The sequence below is a fragment of the Chiloscyllium plagiosum genome, unplaced genomic scaffold (genome assembly GCF_037043375.1).
Source record: "Chiloscyllium plagiosum isolate Xiang-an unplaced genomic scaffold, Cpla_swu_hap1 HiC_scaffold_17, whole genome shotgun sequence".
NCBI lineage: Eukaryota > Metazoa > Chordata > Chondrichthyes > Orectolobiformes > Hemiscylliidae > Chiloscyllium > Chiloscyllium plagiosum.
The window spans coordinates 69,960,553-69,978,117 of record NW_028270155.1 but is presented as its reverse complement, the minus strand read 5'-3'; the positions used below and the strand labels follow the sequence as shown (position 1 = coordinate 69,978,117).

The 17,565-nt window shown below is 38.7% G+C and overlaps 1 protein-coding gene across 1 annotated transcript in view; it reads right to left on the bottom strand.

Moving 5' to 3' along the window:
* The window catches only part of trim71 (tripartite motif containing 71, E3 ubiquitin protein ligase), a 45,379-nt gene that overhangs the window by 15,254 nt on the left and 12,560 nt on the right, over nt 1-17,565 (bottom strand). Inside the window, exon 2 of the mRNA XM_043707320.2 lies at nt 7,656-7,823. Within this exon, the coding sequence (XP_043563255.2) occupies nt 7,656-7,823 (168 nt within the window). The remainder of the gene's footprint in view (nt 1-7,655; nt 7,824-17,565) is intronic.

The window sequence follows — 17,565 nt, the reverse complement described above, 5'->3', positions numbered from 1 at the left end:
ATTTATTACATTCAGGTTTAAACAGGCAAGTTTTGATTTGTTTCCCTCCCAATCTTAACAGTCATGCAATCCTGCTGACACACAGGTCATGACCAACTCACTCACTTTATTGCTTCAAGTCCTATCCCACACAAATCCTTTCAGTTGATTGTCGACTCATGACTAACCCAGAAATTCCATAGCACTATGTTCCATCTGAGCTGCTCATCAAAAGGTCTAGGTTTAAATCAAGGGAATTTAATGTTAAGCCAACTGCCGACGTTTGTCTGCTGTAAGTTGTTCATTAAAAGCAGGTAAGAAGAGTGAGATCCATTTTAAGAATGATGGCCTATACAGAGCTGGGTGAGATTGCCGTGTATTCATTCCAAGCATAACAATCAAATTAGGTTCAAATAATCAATGCAGCCATCAAGAAAAAAAGCTTCCTCCTTCTGGTGTAAAGTTCATGCACACAGCTCCTAATGTGCAGAATTTTATGTATTTAACATTGTGTTTCAAACCAATTTTCTAAAAATCAACCAACACTACATTTCACAGCAAGGGAGTCTAATTTAAAACAACAAACTGCACACTATCTGCCTAACTACTGCTATAAGGAATGTCTCATCTGGTTCCAGTATACTTTTTTTCTAGTTTTCATCCCACAAGAGGAGGACAAAGTAGATGCTTTGATACACAAATGAGACACGCATCCAGTAAGCCACACACCAGTTACAGATCACCTTAGCATGTTTGCTTTCAAACGTTATCCCAGTTCTAAAATGTAGAACGATTGATGGTCTGAGTGTAATTACATAGCATGACAACACAACCACAGACCTAGGAAATGATCCTAAAAGGATTAAACGCTGTCAGCCAACATAGCAATGTGGCTCCTATAAAATCATATCCAAAGCCACAACTTTTCACTTTGAAGCCAAGGATAGAAATCTTGAGGTGGCTTTGATTCAGTTGCTTTATGATTCAAGTCCGTATGAAAGGGGCTCAGGCTCCAGGTCACAGGACCTTGCAAATGAAAAACAGGCTGGTGCCAATCACCACATGAGCAAATACTTGCGTCTTTATTTATTATTTTAATTGTTTTAATTCACCATAACACATTCACAATCACAAACATGGTCAAAAGTTGGCTTACTGCTCACCAGTGAGAAAGAGACTTCTTTGTGGATAGCTGTTGATCTAATATTGCACTCAAACACGGTGGCTCAGCAGTTAGCATTGCTGCCTCTCAGCACCAGGAATCCAGATTTGATTCCATCCTTGGGCGACTGTCTGTGGAGTTTGCACGTTCTCCCAGTGTCTGCATGGGTTTCCTCCGAGTATTCCGGTTTCCCCCCACATTCCAAAGATGTGCAGGTCAGGTGAATTGGCCATGCTAAATTGTCCATGGTTGTTAGGAGCATTAATCAGTCAGAGGGGGGTGGGTTACTCTTTGGAGGGTCAGTGTGGACTTGCTGGGCCGAAGGGCCTTTTTCCACACTGTAGCGGATCTAATCTAAGAAAAATCTAATCTGTTAGAGTCAGAGATGTACAGCATGAAAACACACCCTTCGGTCCGACCCGTCCATGCCGACCAGATATCCCAATCCAATCTAGTCCCACCTGCCAGCACCCGACCCATATCCCTCCAAACCCTTCCTTTTCATATACCCACCCAAATGTCTCTTAAATGTTGTAATTATATCAGCCTCCACCACTTCCTCTGGCAGCTCATTCCATACACACACCACCCTCTGCGTGAAAAAGGTGCCCCTTAGGTCTCTTTTATATCTTTCCCCCCTCACCCTAAACCTATGCCCTCTAGTTCTGGACTCCCCGACCCCAGGGAAAAGACTTTGCCTATTTACCCTATCCATGCCCCTCTTAATTTTGTAAACCTCTATAAGGTCACCCCTCAGCCTCCGACGCTCCATCAAAAACAGCGGCAGCCTGTTCAGCCTCTTGTAGCAGTTTGTAGCTTTCCATGGATACTGGCAACGGTCAGAAAAAAATGGAGCAAGATACTGGCTTTGATTGACAGTTGTATCATAGACTTTGGAGATGGGGACACAATCACAGAAAGCTTGTGGTCAGGGGATTCAGAATCTCAGAACTGATACAACCAGAAAGCTACTGAATTCATCAGGCCTGCAGTTTCAGTGCCATCCCTCTGCTTTCTCCCTGTAACCATGCACATTCTCTTTTCCAGTAGCAGTCTCATATTCCTTTGAATGTCTCCACCACAGTCAGCGTATTCCAGATCCTAACTATACACAAATGTTTCTTCACATTTTTGCTTCCATTTCAGATTACTTTTAAGTCTGCATCCTCGGTCTATCCTTTCATAGACGCAACATTTCCTCTTCATCTACGCAGTCTGATTTTGAATACTTCAATCTGACCTCCTCTCTGCCTTCCATTCTCCACGGAGAATAGCCTCAGATTTACAAAACTAATCTGCATAAATGAAATTCCTTTCCTCTGAAGCATTCTCATAAACCCCTTGTGCATTCGCTTCAATGCAACACAGCCTTCAAGTGTAACACCCAGATATGAATACAATTCTCCAGAGGCCAAACTAATGACTGCAGAAGCTCAACATAACCTTTCTCTTCTTAACTATGCCTTATTAATAAAGCCTCAGGTACTGCTGCATTAACTGTTCTCTCACACCTGTACTGCCATTTTTAATGTATGCACTTGTATGGCCTCTGCTCCTGTATCCCCTTTGGAGTCACCTTTTTTGAAGTCATGCATGGTCTTCACCTCTCCTTTCACTGCATTGAATTTTATCTGCCACTTGGCTGCCCACTTGCCTATGTCATTTTGAGGTTCTGCACTTCAGTTTACAACACTTCAAAGTTCTGCATTTTCCATGCATGCTGAAATTGCGCTATTGACTTCAAGCTGCAGAATGTTGTCCAACCTGCCAGAGAAAATTAGAATTCCTAGATAATGGCACAAATGATAATAAGCCATTGAATATAGTTTCACGTTTCAACAGCAGATTGGGAAAGTCTCTGAAAACTATTTGTATTTCACCTACAGTGAGAGCTTCAACATCATGTAGAACACTCAATCTGTGCTAATCAGAACAGACTGGTTAATTCTGAGCCTGTATTACACAGTAGAAGGGAAGAAATGATAAAAATCACAACAAAGTTATAATCCAACAGGTTTAATTGGAAGCACTAGCTTTCATAGCACTGCTCCTTCACCAGGTGGTTGTGGAGTATACAATTGTAAGAGACAGAATTTATAGCAAAAGTTTACTGTGATGTAACTGTAATTATACGTGGAAAAATACCTTGATCATTTGTTAAGTGTCTCATCTGTTAGAATTGCTAATGATCGTTTCACTTCCATATGTAAATTGCAAAACTTTTTTTCAAAGTTACATTCTCAGGTTAACTGTAACAATTGGTGTCAGCCAGATAAGATGTTGAAGGTGTTAGCCCAGTGTTCTGTTGTCTGAGCCATAATGTTTAGACTGATTCTAATCTAAAAAAACGAGTTAAGAGTATAATTAACACTGCAAGTACAAATTCACCTCACAAATGCGTATGTGTGCATGCAGGTGTGAGTGTGCACACGTGTGTGTCTGTCTGTCTGGGATGGGGGGTTGAGAGCGTCTGAGAGAGTGTGCGCTTGTCTCTTAGGAAGAGGAAACAAAAGGTGGTATTTTATTTTACACATCAAGGACAGCACTACTTTTATGGTTTATCTTGTGTAAATAAAACCAATGATTATTCATTTTGCTAAAACGTATATTCAGTCCACTTCAAACAAGAGCATTGTATGACCCATTCCAGTGGCTAGTGTACAAAGTAAGGTTCCTGAGTAATGATCCCTTGGTCTTACCATTATTTATCCAAATAAATAGATAATAAAGATTGCATGTTGGATCATTAAGCAGGTGATGGTTCTGTTGTTTGCATGCGACTGTTAAACCTGAACTGTAGAAAATATCAAGATTAAGATCTAAAAACACGAGTCTTTGATTACTATGTAGCAGCCTTTTTAAAAATACACTTACTCACACCAGGCTTGGCTCTGACAACACCCCATAACAACAGTTAACATATTCTGTCCATGTTCATGTGTTAGGTCACTGTAGAAGTGTACAGGAAAGCAAATGCCATTCATGGAACTAGAAAGCAGATTCCATTTTGGGAACTATACCCAGCAGGAAAAGGGAAGTTGAAAGTGACCTAAAATGAATGTCATTTCTTCAATCAAAGCTTCTTTGAAGGGCTGATATACTTCGGCAAAATGCCAGGGAAATGCAGATGTCGAAACCAGATCAGGTTAAGGGTTCAGTCTGATTTGCAGACATTACAATGTCAACTTCTCTGGTCAGATTGAGTACAGATTTTTAAGAAAAAGGAGATAGTAGTGGCAAATTTAAGACAAAATCAAAAGATAACAAATTCCACTCAATTTATAACTCATCTTTTTAAGCATCAGTTTGATTAGAGCCAGTATGATTGAGAAGCAAAGAAAATTTTCCATTTCAGTGGAGGCTGCTGAAACCGATAACTAATCAAATACATTTAATTGCTAATACTTGGAAGTTGCAGATTTCCCAACTTTTTTTAAAAAACAAATTGACTGTATAGCTAGAAAGAAATTAATTACAGGGAGATATGAAAAGGCATTATGTCCCATGAGGGCCCTTAAGAATTACTTAGGCAAAGTTCTCCGTTTTATTTCACTCCAAAGCAGAGTCTGCTCCCACACTACCAAAGAAAAAGTACATTTCTTGGACTTGCTATTCAACTCCCAAACTGCAGTTGATTCATATTAAAAACACGGTGACTCATCAAATCATGGGAGTTTACAGCCATATTACCACAAGAAAACAATTAACCACACTCAAAGATACTGAATTTTATTTTTATATATTATATACACACACGATTACAAAGCTGCATTTATCACAACGAAAGAATAGAGAGTGGACATATTCAACTTGTCCAATTAGCTGAGATTACAGTGAAAGCAGAGGCACTTTTGACTAAACAAGTTCAATTCAATCCTCAAATAGATTAACGTTCACTAAATACCATGAACCCTTGACTGGAAGTTTCCTTTCCAAGTAGTCTCAGGACAATCCAAAGTTAGCAATTAATTGCTGCCCCAACTTATTCAGCATAGAAATCAAACAAGACACTTCGCAATTTGTGCAGCTCAGTACAGAGGGGAGGGAGGAAGGGAGGGGGTAGAGGATGAATGGAAAGAGTATATTTGAAAATGTGTTATCAGAATTTTGTTGGACAAAGGATGCAGATTTCAACATATAAAGTACAGCTTTCTAGGGTCTAGTAGCTCTCAACTTGGTGAGAAACTACCATATTGTCACTCAGCTGCACAGAAATAAAGGGTGTTGGTTCAAATGGAGTAGCCGAAAACAAAACAAAATCAAGCACTAAAAACATGACTTATCTTTCAGCATTCGCCTTAAATTGAACCTCTTAGGAGATTCTATAAGTCAGCACATAATCTAACGATTCAAAAGGGTGAAATAGGCTTTCCAAGCCAAAAAGAAATTGAAAAGAGGATAACAAAGCCAAGCCTGGAAAGAACTTAATGACTAGTTACAAATTTGGGAATCAGCAACAGAGTAGTGGTAACAACCCCACTCACTTATAATAGCTCTGGTCCCAACCAAATAGGCATACATGTACATTTTCTACACCTACCCTGGTTCACAACAGGTCTGGAACAATGATCAGAATTTAGATGCAGAGAAGTGTCAACTTCTCACAAGGTGATTTTAAACAGTTTTAAATCTTGCACTTGCATGCTACATTTTCTGCTTGTCCTAATGTATATTTATAACACTGTCTTCATCATTAACTACAGCAGCATGTTCAGTGGTCAAATAGACAGTACACCAGGGTTTCATGCTCTAACTAGTAACCATTGGTGGAACGACACACTAACTTGGCTTTTTAAAGAAAAGACCAGGGTCCTACATAATGCCCCGAAACTCACCAGAATGAAATAATCTCCCAAACATGCAAGGCATCACAAAGTTACTACCCGCAAGGGACAGGGTATCACTCTAGGGCTTAACTTCAGGGAAGGAGACAAGAATGCTAGTATTTAAAAGCACTACAATGCTAATAGTTCATTGCCTTTTTAAAGAAGATATTTCAATTTGGCTAGATATGTACTATTTCCATAAAGAATGCAAAATCTGATTGTACATCGAAACCTAACAAGTACTCTATTCATCCCTCGGACCAGCTAAACCCAAACAAAAAATATTTTCCCAACAGTAAGCAATGTTTGAGCAAGATAAAGATTTGGTAGTACTTGCATGTAACATTTAAACAGCAGCACACAATAAATACACCTTAAGTATTCATTTCATTTTGAAATCACAAAAACGAAAAACCAGTTTGACACATTATGCACAGATCACGTTTGAATATTCAACTGAAGTGCACAACCTTTAACAACCCTTATTTTATCATGGTTTCAATCCCAAACAGGTTGAGATATGGCAGTTGTCAAAATCCAAGAAATGTTAGGGCAGTATAGTAGGTTTTAAATTAATTCCACATCTAGTGTTTAATTGCATTCTGGTGGTGACATCAAAATAGAAGTAAAAGCAGAAATCTATTTGTTGGAACGGAGGAATGCATCATGTAATGTGTGTCTAAACTAGACTCTAGTTCCATCCTTCACCACCTGTGTAAGTTCAAACATTTAAGGAAACAGATGTCAGCACATTTAAATAATTGATAGCTCAACCATTGAAAGAAGGTCTGAAGTTCAATTACTGGCCTGTCTCCAGTTAGCTCATCCTTGCCAGCTATCAGAACTAATCTCATTCTCTGGGCTAAGCAATGAATCACTGGCCACGTATCCAGTATGCAAACACAACTAAGCAAACCTTACCAGGTATGCACACTTTACCACCACAAATGGTTCAACTGTCATATTGGAAGGTGGAAAAAAGTTGTTCCAACGGAATATAGTATATTTAGACATAATTGAAACTTTATTGCTTCTTCAGGAATCTGATATAGGGCCTGTGCCCGAAACGTCGAATCTCCTGTTCCCTGGATGCTGCCTGACCTGCTGTGCTGTTCCAGCAATAAAGTTTCAACTTTGATCTCCAGCATCTGCAGACCTCACTTTCTCCTCCATTTAGACATAATGTCAACTTAGCTTAGGGTTGGAACCTGGGGAGTGAAACACAGGCTTCTTCAAGAGGTAAGCTGCAACCTGCGACATGCTCAGAACTAAATTTAAAAGGACTTTCTTTGAAGAAAACTTAAACATGCACACGAGATTATAAATTTATTGATATCAAACAAGGATACACAAACTGAAGAAAGCACAGCATATCTTAAGGGAAGGGTGGACTTGTAGCAAATAGAGCTTCAACATACATAGTTTAGAAGTATATTAGTAAACTTGCAAATGGATTTTAGGAACTCTGGGGATAGACAACCAGCAAAACTTCAAGTAGGAAGAAAGAATAAATCTAAAAAGGCGATGCAAAACGTGAGGCAGTTACAAGCTAAGCTGAAAACAGACCTGAGTTTGCAAACATGAAGTCCGACTGAAACAAGGGCAAAACAAACAAAGATTTATTAATACAAGAATGGTGGAGAATTACAACCTCTCTGTTTTGGGCTTAAATGTTCACTTTTACAAACCTGAATTGCCTGTCGTCCTTGCTGTGCATCTGCTAATAACTGTAGGGTAATTTCTTTGGAGTCCTGTACGGCATCCTGGAGGTAGACAAAGCTGTGCCCTACATGACGGCTCATTGTGCATTCTCGACAAATTGGGACAGCGCAAGTATCACAGTACAGACGCATCACCTGGAAAGAGGAGAGGGTGACAATTTTAGTTAAGTTAAATAAATGAGATCAAAATTGAAACTTGCTTTGAGCAAAACATTGAGAAAACAACAAATTCTAAAACTCTTGGAAAAGCAACTCCATAAATCAAAATAGCACTAACATTTCCAAAGAATACTAGTATTCCAGAATGTGCAGAAATTATCTTTTATCTCCCAAAAAGCATTGCTTTTTCAGATAAAACAATCTTCAGTTTATCTTTGTTGTGCACCTGATGTCCTATGCCAAGGCTGGTGAAACAAACAGAGGGATCCTCTAACTCCCAAGGGCAAATTAGTAGGTAGCATGAAAGAGTCTACTCGGAGACTACAACTGCTTTGTAGTAAGTCCCTTTACATCCCATTTCCCCCTATGGCAAAAGAATGGTCTGCACTTAGCATTGCATAAAAGGATAAGAGAAAATATGAACAGAGTGGTAGTATGATTGCACTGCTTAAGTTCCTGAATGGTCTTGACAGGATGAATGTAGGAAGAATATATGCTGGAGAAACAGTGGAGATGAAACAGTTTCTTTTGTTCTTCAGGGTCAGCCCAGAATTTGGGACAATCATTTGAAAATTAGAGTTCATTCTCAGGACATAGATGGGATATTTCTCCCCCTCTACCATTGAGGGGCTCTGGAACGGTCTCAGAAGATTGTGAACATGAAGTTTTAAGTATTTGCAAGAGGTAGATTGATTCTTGGTAGACAAGGGAATCAAACGGTCATTGGGGGTCGCTGTAATTCAGAACAAACAGATCATCCACAAACTCCATTGTCGAGCAGACTTGAGTGGCCAAACTTGTTTCTATTTCGTATGTTCGAATGCCAGTATTAACCCTCACCTTGCTCCCCCACCCATATCTAAATACTAGAAATAAAAATGCTGAGAAATTTAAGGCAGAATTAAGCGGTGTTCCTCACAGCTCTTACTGCTATCACAAGAATTAGCATGTTTTCTTTTGCAAAGCTTCTGGAGTCTGAATGGTCACAACTCAAACCACTAGAAAAACGCACTGCAGAATTTCAACACATATGAACACAATTAAATTAGGAAATACAAAAGTGAACTATTATTATAGATAAATTGCAAGCTCCTGATAACATTCAGCTGACTGCTAACTGAATTCAATGGAGAAGGAACAAATGCATCCAGGAAACAGATTTCAAGTTGGGTTAAAGATGTTAATATTCTTTCCAATTTAAAATATCCGTTCTCATCTCTAATTCCGTGGAAACAAAGTTCAGATATACATAGCTCCTTAGCTTAGTTTGATGCAAAAGCCTCAGCCTCATTGCACTGGCAAAGTTTCCATATTTGGCTCACATAATCCGCTTGCTCTACTCTTACCCTACTCACTCGATTCTCATGGATGATAAATCTAAAATTGGAACAATTGAGTGATGAAAACGTGAGACTCCGGTTTCCCCATCGTGTACACAAGTACTACTGACTGCATTTGCAGGCTCCACTCCTCCCATGCAAAACTCCTCCCATTAAAAAACCTAAAGCTATGAAACTGTGCCTTTCATCTCTCCTGAACAATTCTTCAAAGCTTTCAGCTGGCTTCTACATTAAAGTACCACCTGCTGTCCTTGAATGGCCCTGATATCTAAATTTTAGGGGGGAAAAAAAATCAAATCTCGTATTAACTGAAATCAAACTAAATCTAGTGAAAAGTATAGAACTTGAGGCATTCCAGTCACTTACCCACAATCCAAAAGAAACCACACTAAATACTTTCAAGACCCAGCGAGACTACCAACTAACCAAGCTGAGTAAAATCCTGTATTGTGTGGAATTACCATGCAAAACAAAAGCTCTATTTCCATCAAAATTCTTCTTGGAAAAGTGGGGAACAAAGACAAGGAAACATGATCAGGAGGTCAAGAGAATCACGTTTCACCCCTTCCTCCAAAGCAGTACAGCAAAGGAGCATACGTAAAATGCCTCAATGAAACCAGTGCAAAGAAACTGCTAAATTCATGAATGGCTCCTCTGGTGATCACACAAACACAGCTTTCTTTCAGCTTCTACTTTTTAATAAAAAGAATATGATAGGATGCAATGTTTCTGAAATCTAATAGTGGCAGCATAATGGAGTAGTGGCACTATTCATGCAAAGCACCAATAAATTTCACATCTATGCCGAGTGCTGGTATTTTAAAGCTGCAAGATTATTCTGAATAAACAAAAGACTGCCTGAAACTTGAGACATTTACCTTCTAGAACTTAAACGGTATTAGGTCATATAAAATGGTTTAGATTTTGTACAATAATGGGCATAATGACATCAAGGATAAATTGCACTGTGGCACACAGACTGATTTCAATTGCTGCATGGAATGCTCAAAGGCACTTCACAGGGCTATTGTAAAACAAAATGACATACAGTCACATCCCAAAAATAATGCATCATACGAGTAAAAGCTTGGTCAAATACGAAGGTTTAAAAAGAGTCCATTAAAAGGAGGAAACCAAGGTGGAAGGGTATAGGGCGGGATTTGAGCATTTGCAGCCTCGACAACTTAAATTCTAAGTTTTATGATCCAGCCCCACTAGCTACCTGACGAAGGAGCAGCACTGCAAAAGCTTGTACTGTACTTCCAAAAAACCTGTTGGACTATAACTTGGCGTTGTGCGATTTAAAAAAAAACACTCTGGGTATGTCACCAATGAAAAAGCAATTATAACTAGGAATGTAAGAGAGGCCAGAATTAGAGAGAATGAAAATCTCTTTCATCGTGTTGGAGACTTTCTAACTTGCACAAAGCTAGAAATCAGCCTGATATTTCATGAAATTATTTACGTTTATCACAAACATAGATGGATTCTAAGAAGAACTTTTAAACCAAGATAGTCATGCCTGTTTTCAAATTATTTTCCTTTTAACTCCATACAACCTTCACACACAATCATGGATCAGTCCATCAGCTTAGTGACATCTACAAAGAACAGCGCACAATATAAAAAAAGTGAGGCTGTTCATTACATTCTTTTCATCTCTAAATATACCACCAGATGCATCAATTTAGAGGGATCTTCCAAAGTGATCCTTGAATTGTCACTACACAATTCAAAAAATGCATAGATGGCAACTTTTTTTTTGAAAAGCTTAGTCTATGGATTAATCTAAACCTTGAATATGCTACGTAACTCGTGCACTGTCTTTGCTGAATAGCAATCATTTTAAACAGTAGCTTTGAAAAACTTCAGGTCAAACAGGAATGCATTTATTGCAAACAAATACTCAGTTTATTCTCAAAGCTTAGCTTTTCCCTCATTAAATTTTTTGGCCATTTTTTGCTTTTTGAAATTCTCTCAAATCATCTAGCCTACCACTAATCTTTGCCACAGTGGACATTTTCTCTTTCATTTTGATGTTATCATCAACTCCCCGGTTAGTGAGGGTTAGCTTATCCTCTTTCTAGAATCCTCCTTCCTCACTTATTTTCTTAAATGCCTGCCATTCCTGGTAAACTCCTTTCCCAGTCCACTGCCGCTAGCTCTGCCACATTCCTGTATAATTACCCTTTATTTAAAACATTGCACATTTGTTTCCAACCCACGTTCATCCCTCTCAAATAGAGTACTAAAGTATGCCATGTTACGGTCACAGTTTTCTGTGGGATTTTTAAAAAACTGGCATTATTTATCAAACCTGTCTCATTACATAATACCAGATCCAAAACAGCCAGATTCCTAATTGAATCCACAATATATTTTTCTTGGAAAGTGTCCTCAGGCTACCTCTGCCAACCTGACTATCCAAATCTACCTCTGTAGAAGTGATGTACTTCTTCTAGTACATAGTTGCACATGCACAAAAAGCACCAGTATCCAAAAGCCCTATTGCAAGCATAGATGGACCCATGATGATAAAATGCACTGCTTTTATTTTCAACGTGTACTTATTATCCCCTGCTTTGCTCTGTCCTACAACATAGCTTGATAGGGGGTCTATGCACTACTGCTTATTTCCACCATCTGGCTTTTAGATCTTCTGATCCAAGATAATTTCGCTATTATACTTAATGCATTCCTTCCTAATGTTAGCAAAGCATGTTTTCCTTTTGCAATGTCACAATCCTGAATATTTAATTCTCCTTGTAACCATGTCACTGTAATGGCTATAAGATCACACATTTGTCCCCGAATTTACTTTTGTTCCAAATGCTACTTACATACAAATAAAAAGCAATTGATTTTGTCTTTGTTTTTTTTCCCTATCTTTGACCCTATTTACTGTTGCTTGGTACCCATTATCCCTTTGTTTCACTCCAAGTATCAATGTTTACACCTTGTTCACATGTTTTAACAAAGATCAAAGTTTCAGACAATTTACAGTCCTTACTTGAGAACAAATTTACATTTTTAACTGTGCTTCCAATCTTGAAACTGTAGTTAGTTTGGAGAACAGGAATTACCTAAATATAGATTTATAACCACAATGTAAGCAAAGCTAATGATTTTATGATTCCACTGTACATCGAGAAGGAAGAATAATATAATTCAGTTATCAGGATTTTAAGTATATAAATTTGGATTTGAGCCAGCTAAATTAGTACTGGCAACATCCCAGCTGTTGTGAACACACTGTATTACACCATGAACAATGGTTTGTGGTTTTATAAAGCAACACCACACCATGAGCTGACTGTGCTCAAAACTAGAGATTAGGATTACTTCAGCAACCCATGTTAGCAGCTTTCCCAAATTCAGCTGCCAACTGGTTACCAGTTTAATCTTAGAAAAGACAGTGATATAGTGGTAATATCACTAGTATTCGAGAAACCCCGACTAACACTCTGGGGATAAGGGCTTAAATTCCACCACAGCTGTTCACGGAGCTTAAAAATAAAGACTGGAATTAAAAGACAGACCATGATAACGCTCACCAGATTGTTGAAAACTCAACTGGTTCAATGTTATTTGGAGAAGAAAATCTGTCATCTTTAGGCTAGCTTACATGTGACCCCAAAGCTACTGAAATATGATAAGAGGACTCCTCCTGCCCTCTGAAGCCTCGCAAGCCACACAGTTCTAGGGCAGCCTGAGCACTTACACCTTGTTTTAAAAAAAATCATAAATGTTATTTCTGTAAAAGAGGCGAGGTGAACAAGTATATTTTGATGTGTTTGATTCTCAACTTCCCTCTGAAATAGCCATTGTAAGACACTCATTTTAAACTGCAATTTCAAGTTGGCGGGTAATAAATGCTGGCTTAGCCAGCAATGCCCACATCCCTCAAACAAATATAAGATTATAATTATTTCATATCCATCCAGTTTCTTACTCTCTCTTTTTCTAACAGTCTGGATTGTTAACCTAATGCAAAGTTATAGGCAGTTTTGACTCAGGTCAAGAATGATCAGAACAATACTAGCCACAGACTTCCATTCCAACAATTGAAATAAGACTGAACACAAATCCAGGGATGAAGCAACAACATTAAGTGCAACTTAGTAGGAAGAACTACCAGTAATTCTAAGGAGGAACACCAGTGAGCTATAATTCTTAAAGTCTTCAGGCTAAAATGCATGTCAAATGTATTTCAGTTCAAAACTTAAAATGTGGTGAAAGTTGGAATCAGAAGGAGGTTGCAAAAAGAGAAAGTCTGAAAAATGCTGAGTTTTTTCAAAAATCCTCTGCCTACCACAGCTTGTTAAAAGCTTTAACCTCACCCTGATAGCAATCTGGTTACAGTATACAAGTGTTGTTCTTTCTAACTTTTCTTCAACCTCACTGCCTACAGGGTGGTACAAATACAGGAACATTAACTCCCAGTTATTGACACTTCAGTATCTGGATGTGAGCCAGCTTCAACTGTTCTGGAAACATGCCTGGGAGTATTTTCATTATCGACATGATTTTCAGTGCTAAAATTCATTGGTTGATGAGAGAAATCGAGGAGTAAAATAGGAAAAATCCAAGGGATTGAAGGAGTATACATGGCTTTCATTTAATTTCCTTGAGTTAGGGACAATGTAAACTTCTGATAAAAGACAGGATGGTAGCAAGGCAAACACTCAGCACCTCAACATAAATTATTCTGCCCTATTGAGAGATTATCGCCTTCTCTAGACAACGACAGGAAGACTATACGGTCAAGGACCGTGCCAAAACTGTTTGCAGAGCTCCAAGCTGAAGCAAGATGATTGAATTTGATGCAATTATTCCATTGCTCCAGGGGACAACCAGCTACTTCAAAAAAGGCTGAACACCAATGATAGCAATACAAGTTATGTCTTAAATCTCTACACCACTTCACCCTTTTTTAAAGTCTAAGAGAGATAAGATTTTTAGCTAGTGCCGGGTTGATGAAGGGATGTCAATCTTAGTTGAAGTGACAAATTAGTTGAACAGAGAGAGGGGTCAAAGCACTAACTTTCAAAGCAAACTTTTCATTCCTAATAATCCCATCTCAAATGTGAAATGATGAGGTAAAGTGTTGTCAACGCTTTGTGCAAGAGAAATGGATGCGAACCCTCCTCAAACATCACCCATAGGCACTCCAAGACCCATCTGCCAGCTGAAAAGGCAGCTTGTGCGTCCTGCCTCCTATTTTGTATCCTAACTAAACTTCAAAAACACCAATGCCTGCTTTTAAATCATGTTTTAACCTAAGGATAACTGACTTAGAATAATATTCAACTCACCAACATTTCAAAATTCTCATTATTGCATTTTAAACCGTCCGACAACATAATGGCGTTAAATCTTCAACTTCCTTCTTGCATATTACCTCAACCCTTCGGCTAAGGGCTCATACACTGGAATTCCCTCACCAGAACTGACCCACTTGCCTTTCAAACCCTCCACAAAATCTATTTCTTTGACCAGAGTTTTTGACAGCAATCATGGAGGAGCTAAATCCTGTCCTCAACCAAGTTCACTGGAAAATGATTAAGAACCACCGTGCTTACTTTCCCCTTAGTTAGCATCAATCAGTTATCATACCTCATCTTCAAATTAATGAATCTTTAAGCAATAAATGAAACATTAATTTCAAGATCAGCTCATTTTTCAAAAAGTAAAAAGACTCGTCCCATAAAACAGACTAAATAAGACCATCTGCAGTAAACCTAGGCCTTGCGCCTCCTTGACTAGCTAGAGTCTTACACTAAGCACACAATTCAAAGAAAAAGGCATGTTAAGGTCACATCCTCGGGAACACAAGGTCACCAGTGACAAAAAAAGTGCCATGCATTAATAACAAATGGCAGAAAGGCATTAAAAGCAGCTGCCATTCTAAGTTACTTAGTCACTCAGTCCTAGAAGTAATCGAGGATACACACAAAGCATGGAAGGCAGTGTATAATTCACATTGCTAGTTGTATTTCTGGCAACATACCAGATTTCTAGTGATTTCATGATTCCTGGGTCATCCTGTTTCTCCTTTATCAAAATGGGGAGAAACTTGCTTGACATTCTGGAAGGGGAATCCTTCAAAAATTACAAATTAATTTCTCATTGTATGGAGGATGCAGTTTTTACTTTCTGAGAGGGGGGGAAAATAAAATTAGTTAGTGGAGTAAAGTCTAGAGATTTACAGCATGGGAAACAGACTCTTTGATCCAACTCTCCCATGCCAACCAAATACCCTAAATAAATCCAGTTCTATTTGCCAGCATTTATCCCTCTAGTTCCTTCCTATTCATATACCTCTCCAGATGCCTTTTGTACCAGCCTTCACCACTTCCTCTGGACGCTCATTCCATACACGCAACACCAGTGAAAAAGTTGTCCTGCAAGTCCCTTTAAATTCTTACCCCTCTCACTTTAAACCTATACCCTCTAATTCTGGACTCTTCCACTCCATGAAAAAGACTTGTCTGTTCATCCTATCCAAGTGCATGATTTTATAAACCTCTAGAAGGTCACCGCTCAGCCTCCAATGCTGCAGGGAAAATAGCCACAGCCTACTAAGCCTCACCCTATAGTCCAAACCCTCTAACCCTGGCAACCTTGTAAATCTTTTCTGAACCCTTTCAAGTTCCACAACTTTCTTCCATAGCAGGGAGACCGGAACTGCAGGTACTATTCCAATAGTGGCCTAACCAGTGTCCTGTACGGCCACAACATAACTTCCCAATCCTATACTTAATGCACTGACTGATAAAGGCAAGCATATTAAATGCCTTCTTCACTATCCTATTACCTGCAACTCTATTTTCAAGGAACTGTGAACTTGCACTCCCAAGGTCTCTTTGTTCAGCAACACTCCCCAGGACCTCATCATTAAATGCACAAGCCCTGCCCTGATTCCCATTTCCAAAATGCAGCACCTCATTTGTCTACATTAAACTCCATCCACCAGTCCTCAGCCCATTGGTCAAGATCCAGTTGTACTGAGTAACAGTCTTCACTATCCACAAAATCTTCAATTTTGATGTCACCTGCAAACTTACTAACCATGCCTCTCACCTATATAACAATTTTTCTTGGAAAAGTGATAATATTTGAATTCCAGCTCAAATTACTTTTCCAATTCAATTAATTCTTCAGTTGAGACTTTTCACTAAATAACTTTTGAAATGCACCGTATTGACACCTCAAATCTTCAGTCCTGTCAATACAGTGCATTTCAAAAGTTATTTAGTGAAAGACCTTCAGTGAAGATCTTCAGTGAAGGTTTGAGATATTATATCAGTATACTGACCCTCCCTTTCTAAATAATTTAAGTTTCACATCAGTAGGTTTTCTTGTTTCTCAATTATGCATTCCAATTCCACGAATCACATTTCATCTCTGCAAGTTACAGATAAAAATTAATTAAGTCTCTAATTATACTGGCAGACTCAACCAATTATTCAGGTCATCTTTGTTTTAACATAAAATTTACAATCTGGCACCCAAACCCATTTTATTCAGGCTTCTGTGCAGCTGACCAATCATTCAATTGGTGCAAGTTCAAAATAGGTGCCATGAAGTTAAAAAGGACAATAGTTTGCAAATCTTGTGGGGCTTTATTATTTAAGCTGAAAATGTGTTGCTGGAAAAGCGCAGCAAGTCAGGCAGCATCCAAGGAACAGGAGAATCGACATTTCAGGCATAAGCTGAAGGACTTATGCCCGAAACATCAATTCTCCTGTTCCTTGGACGCTGCCTGACCTGCTGCGCTTTTCCAGCAACACATTTTCAGCTCTGATCTCCAGCATCTGCAGTCCTCACTTTCTCCTCCTTTATTATTTAAGGCCAATTTATAATAATTTCAGAGTACGTTAAATTTAAGGGATCTTAAAGGGAACTTTGAAGGTGGAATGGTAAAAAAAATCAAGTCAGTTTTTAAACAGAATACTTTAGTCATACTGTACCAGTTCATTACTGGTTGATTTAAAAATGGATGGCAAGCAAAGTAGTTAGCCTTCACACGAAAGGAGGCTGTCATGTACCCAAAGCTTTTTGTTTTTTTTAACCAAATGTGAATTTCAAAACTTGTGAATTGACCACTCAAGGTGAAGAATGACAGCACACAAAGAACAAGAATACTTCCCACTTCGGTTATCTAGTGTCAATACTATTTACTCCCACTGTCAAGACTTTCCTCCTGTGCTCAACGAATACAAACTGTGCCTCCACTGCCAGAGTGACGCGGGTTAATTTATGCCAAGATCGATTTAGTCCCAAAAATCAAGAATCTGATTGAAACTATCCACAGGAGTGCATCTTGAATCAAACGTACCATAAATCCATCCTGATCACATTAATTAATTACATTC